The sequence below is a fragment of the Cynara cardunculus genome, assembly GCF_001531365.2.
Source record: "Cynara cardunculus var. scolymus isolate 2C chromosome LG 1, CcrdV1, whole genome shotgun sequence".
NCBI lineage: Eukaryota > Viridiplantae > Streptophyta > Magnoliopsida > Asterales > Asteraceae > Cynara > Cynara cardunculus.
In genome coordinates, this window is record NC_037528.1 from 17,222,072 (window position 1) to 17,227,801 (window position 5,730).

Sequence of the window (5,730 nt, forward strand, 5' to 3'; positions counted from 1 at the left end):
AAATTAATTTAACTTATATATATATGAAAAATAATCAAAACATAATAATATAACAAGATAATTAAAACTCAAACTGATTAAAACAAAATACAAAAACTTGCATAAAAATTTACAAGAAACGAAACATAAAACAAAATTAATAAATATATGTTTTAGAACGTTATTGAAACAAACTAAAAATAGTTAAGAAACAATAAAAAAGTAATAATAATACAAGAGGACCTCAAACCAACTTGTCTTTCCTTTTTATTTCTGGATAAACGGTTCTTTTTCATTCTTTTGATTCAAAGTAGCTTTAGCTTGTTTCCAAGTCCAAGTGCTAGTTGTGGAAGCTAGTTGTCAAAACAACCAATTTCTTTTCTAAATACTTGGATTAACATGTAATTGGACATGCGCATTTTTCCTACAACAGATGTTCTTATAAGAATCCAACAGAAACCCAATAAGAGCCTCCATTCGGACGCTCTTTATTCCGGAGCAATTAAATGTATTCATACGTGTAAAATCTGTGTCTTCACAATTGTCAGTTTCTTTATCCAAATTAGGTAGGAACCAGGGCCCCAAGGCAGCCATGGCATGACTTGCATTGCAAGATTGATGGTCCTGCTGCATATGATGTCCTTCTAAACTTCGAGCAACGATGGAGAAAAGCTACAAGATGGCGAGAATTCGCATTAATCGCCAAAAGAATGGCTCACTATCAAGACGATGCATTGTTAAAGATCGACAGAATCTCATGGATTGATAGTCCTACCAATCCTACTCCAATAACTGGAGATCACACCGTCGTTCCTGAAGATGATCCATTAATACACGTGACCACGGAAGACGATCCTGATAACTGGCATGTCCAGGTTACAAATAACTCTCGTAGAACAAAAAAGAGCCTTTTATGGCCTGCATAAACCTCACGTGGTTCTCTTACTCTGCAGATCTTCCGGTCTATTGATTCTGGATCTTTGAAAGGATTCCCCAAAACTGTGGATGTTGCAGAGGCACAGGTTAATAATTCAAGCTTTTAGGACAAAATAAGGATTTCAATGTTTGACAGGATTTTTATATGGAACAGACAGGAACGAAGTAGAACAATCATGTTTTACTCTCATTCCATGGAACAAGGTGGAAAAGACCTATATTTTACCAACATAACTTCAAAATAAAATCTAATTATCTTCTAAAACATCAAATATGTCTCCCTCTTTATATTTTATTATATATATATATATATATATATTATTTATTGTATTTTTTACTCTTTAAACTTTCATTTTACGATCGTCAAATATTATTTTTACACGGTTTTATATTTTGATTAATTTATGTATAAGATATAAAATAAAATTCAAAATTACATTAACTTTTTATTTTTTGTGTTATTTCAATCCTCTTGATGAAAACTTTTTGATGATATATTTTGTTATAAAAAAGTTTATTTTATTATAATTTAATAAATTACATAAATTAATCAAAATATATAAACAACTCATTAAAGGTAAATTAGTAATTTTATTTGTTCTGTCCTGTCCAATTTTATCTTACGTTGAACATTGTTATATCATGTCTTTTCTGGATATTGAACGCAACCTAATTGTCTATATATATGACATATGCTTTGTTGACATTTTGTTTCCTGCAGAATCTTATTACTGCGAAAAGTATGGTTATAGACAAAAGTATTCAAACAGCATATATCCAAGCAATCCGATCAGCTCAACATTTCATCTATATCGAAAACCAATATTTCATCGGATCATCGTATGCATGGTCATATGAAAACGCGGGTACTTTCTTGGCAGTGTGCTATGTTTTGATTACTTTAATGGAAGTGTATGTGAGAGATTATTTTCTTCTGAAATTTGAAGTGTTGCATCTTTTTTACTTCAGTCCATCTCTTCTAATCCCCTCAATGTAGAGCAGTTAATTTCATATCTTCTAATGTGCATTTGGTAACATGTTTTTGAGGCTAGTGCATGCTATCTTGCCAACTTTTAGGAGCTGATAACCTAATCCCAATGGAGTTGGCTCAAAAAATAGCAAGTAAGATCAGGAGCAAGGAGAGATTTGCAGTTTATGTTGTCATACCAATGTGGCCGGAGGGCATCCCGACTTCTGCTACCGTGCAAGAGATTCTCTATTGGCAGGTATCTTTTTGACTTTTACACGTTCTTAAATTCGTTCCATATCATTTCGATAATATATCTCTTGTTTTCTGAGGTAGTAACAAACTTTATGAGTAGGCCAAATGGCAAAAAAAGAGAGTATGAAATGGTTCAATCTGAAGCAAATAGAAGTGAGAAACCAAACCAATGACCCCAGTATATCCCGCTCTAGAGCAGGGTCTGTAGCGTGGGATGTACGCAAACCTTACATCTACTCCAGAGGATAGACTATAGAGACACTGTTTTTGTGAAGAGCCCCAGGTTATGCAAAAGTATTAAAATGAGATGATGGATATATCTGACTTCCAAATGTTCTAATCTTTAGAGCCAGACGATGCAAATGATGTATAATGTTGTTGCCCAAGCAATCAAGTCCATGCAGCTAGATGCACACCCTCAAGACTATCTAAATTTCTACTGTCTTGGCAAACGGGAAGAGGTACCTTTTAGAATGAATCCATCATCTGCAGATGATAAGGTATTTTCGACCTTTCTACAAGAAATGTACCCATGGTAGTTTCCTAAATGTACACCCGTCTACAAGTTCACTGAAAATTGATATTGGGTTGGTTTTATAGGTCTCAGATTCACAAAAGTTCAAGAGGTTCATGATCTATGTCCATGCTAAAGGAATGATCGTGGATGATGAGTATGTAATCATTGGATCTGCTAACATTAACCAAAGATCTTTGGCTGGTTCAAAGGACACAGAAATAGCCATGGGTTCATATCAACCCCATCACACTTGGGCTGCAAAGAAGCGACATCCATATGGACAGGTTTGACAACTCCATTAGTTTTCTAAGATACTTAAAATGATTGCCAAAAAGTTTAAGTGTCACATTGGATCACAACAATTGAGACAGTTTTTGTTGTTCATAAGTTGTAGATTTCACAAACACACTCTAACAAAGAAGGAAGTCGTAAATCTAAGGATGGCTGTTGGAGTCCCACGTTGACTTGAGGGCTGTTTGGTTGGTTTCCCATTAAGTTCTGTATGGATAAATTGTCCATGTGGATTAATCTATTTGTATAGATTAGGAAAGTTTTTTGCCTGGGAGGGTTTTTCCATAGATGGAATAAACATGTTTTTGAATTGGGAATGACAACTTCGAAAAAAAAACATGGCTTTCTGCATAAAGTTTTCCCCTATAAGCTTACTGAATAAGCTACTGTCTATATCATTAAGCCACTACCAACAGTCATGTATGGCTGATCGAATAAGTTGTGAGTCTCATTAAGCTCATTAAGTTGCTAACAAAGAGGAGCTTTGACTTGGTATCAGAACCGGGGTCTAGAACCACCCAAGGACTCGACACATTCTTTCACCTCCGTTTGAGTGGGCATGTTGGAGTACTACATCGACTAAATACAGACCATCAAAACTTGTATATAAGCAGGTGCCAGAGTCCTACATTGGCTCGATTTAGACACTTTCTCTACAATATATGTTGAAACCCCCTCTATTCTTCAAGGGCTCTTTTGGAGAGCAATACAGGGGTTTCCCATATTCTCACACGGCATCCGAGCCAAGTCTATCATCTATTCATCTGGGACACCTTTGTCCAAGACTCAACACCCTAGGACATCTTTGCGTCTACACTCCGTTGGAGGGCACATGTTAGAGTCCCACATCACCTAGACTTGGACACTTTCTCTTCAATATATGTTTGAATTCCCCCCCCCCCAAATTCTTTCCTGAAGGACTCTTTTGGAGAGTAGTATGGGGGTTCCACATGTTCTCACAGTATAGGAACATTCTATCCCTCCATAAGGGCTCTTTTAGATAGAGAATCAGAGGTTCACGTATTGTAACATTATTGATATCATATGTGTGTTTCTCAGGTCTATGGTTACAGAATGTCGTTATGGGCTGAGCAGCTGGGGCTGAGGACGCTAGAGAAACCCTACAAGGAGCCAGAAACTCTGGAATGTGTTAAAATAGTTAATAAGATAGCAGAAGATAACTGGAAACGATACACAGATGAGAATTTCAGAACATTGCAAGGTCATCTTCTTAGGTACCCATTACAAGTGGATGCAGGTGGGAATGTGAATTTCTTGCCAGGCTATGAGAATTTCCCAGATGTTGGAGGTAAAGTAATGGGAGCCCATTCACCCACTCTACCCGACATTTTAACCACATGATTTCCGACCCATTCATTATATTCACATGTGAATCTTCGCTGTAACAATAAAAAACACGTTAGGTTTATAGGTATAAGGATGTAAGAATACTCGAAAAGGTCATGTGTTCGAGTCATGGAGATTGTGGTACTCCATTTCCCACAACTATTGTAAATTGGAAAGGGTCGCCCCTGTTTGTTCTAAATTTGTGAAGATAAACAGATATGTTGAGTAAATATTTGTGAATGCTTCATTATAAACAGATTATCCGAAAAGGTCGTGTTTGAGCATGGACAGGTACCGAAACCACCAAACTGGCAATATTGAGTGAGGTCAACTAACATAACAACTAAAGAAGACTAAAATCCAAACATAAGTTTCTAACAAGCATCCTGGACATAATGTTATGCAATTGACAATAGGGCTGTGAAGGAAACAATCCGATTCAATTAGAAGCGATCGGCCATAATTATCCAATTGTAATTGGATCGGATTGGATCCAAAATTTCAACATCCATATTGGTTCGTTCGGTTATGCTAGTTCAAAATCCAATAAAGCCAAACCAATCCAAACCGATCATATCCAATTACCAATACAATTATCATTCAACTACCATCTAGTTAATAATTATATATAATTATTAACAATTTATGATATTAATTTTTAGTTTATTTTTTATTTTTTTGAATAACCTGGATATCCAACCCGCTATGCGAGCCGACTAATCTCAGGGCGACCACCAGCTTTGCAGATAGCCCGGAGTCACCGCATTTGAACCTCCGTGGCCACAAGGGGATTTTTATTCCTCCTTGGATTTGAACCTAAGACCTCTAGGTACTTTTGACCTTTGGAGCCAAGCTCAAACCAATCAGACACCACCCTTGTGGTTTTAGTTGAAATTTATACAGTGTTTTTTGAAATCAAGAAACTATATGAATAGTCGGTTGAAATGATGGGTTAATTGGGTGAAAATTGTATCAAAATATTGGATAGATCTAATGGATAACCAATAGTAATATCCAATGGATGGAACCGATCGGATCCAATCATCCATTGGATTGGATGTCCAATGTTAATTGGATCGGAACAAATGACGAAGTCCAACATCGATCGGATGATTGGACCGGATCAGATCAACCTAAATCTATTGGATTTCAACCGATTAACACCCCTAATTTGACATACATAATGGAATGCATCAATTGACAAGAAAAGCATTCCATCAAATCCCTTCTTTCTTATTCCATTGAAGAAGATTCTATCATTCTGTTGATGGTATGTACCTTAATATTCCATTGTCATAAGATTAACGAAACTAAATTAACGACTAAGAGAGATTAGTTAGTCAATAAACTGAACCAAAACTATTACTTGTGAAGTAAACCATATACCATCAATTATTTGGAAACGAAGTACACATAATCTAAGAGAGCGTAGAACTTA

The 5,730-nt window shown here is 36.0% G+C and overlaps 1 protein-coding gene across 5 annotated transcripts in view; it reads left to right on the top strand.

Annotated features, from left to right (window-relative positions):
• LOC112513604 (phospholipase D delta) overlaps positions 1-4,760 on the top strand; it is a 7,172-nt gene extending 2,412 nt beyond the window's left edge. For 2 of the 5 annotated variants that reach the window (XM_025119923.1, XM_025119930.1), the window contains exons 4-10: positions 546-854; positions 933-1,001; positions 1,637-1,781; positions 1,993-2,141; positions 2,485-2,637; positions 2,738-2,938; positions 4,005-4,760. In XM_025119923.1, coding sequence (XP_024975691.1) covers positions 546-854; positions 933-1,001; positions 1,637-1,781; positions 1,993-2,141; positions 2,485-2,637; positions 2,738-2,938; positions 4,005-4,307 — 1,329 coding nt within the window. In that variant the 3' untranslated portion in view covers positions 4,308-4,760. Of the gene's footprint in view, positions 1-545; positions 855-932; positions 1,002-1,636; positions 1,782-1,992; positions 2,142-2,484; positions 2,638-2,676; positions 2,687-2,737; positions 2,939-4,004 lie in introns of all 5 variants that reach the window. The other 3 variants (XM_025119947.1, XM_025119955.1, XM_025119939.1) reach the window with 3 other exon arrangements.
• Positions 4,761-5,730: the final 970 nt, after the last annotated feature.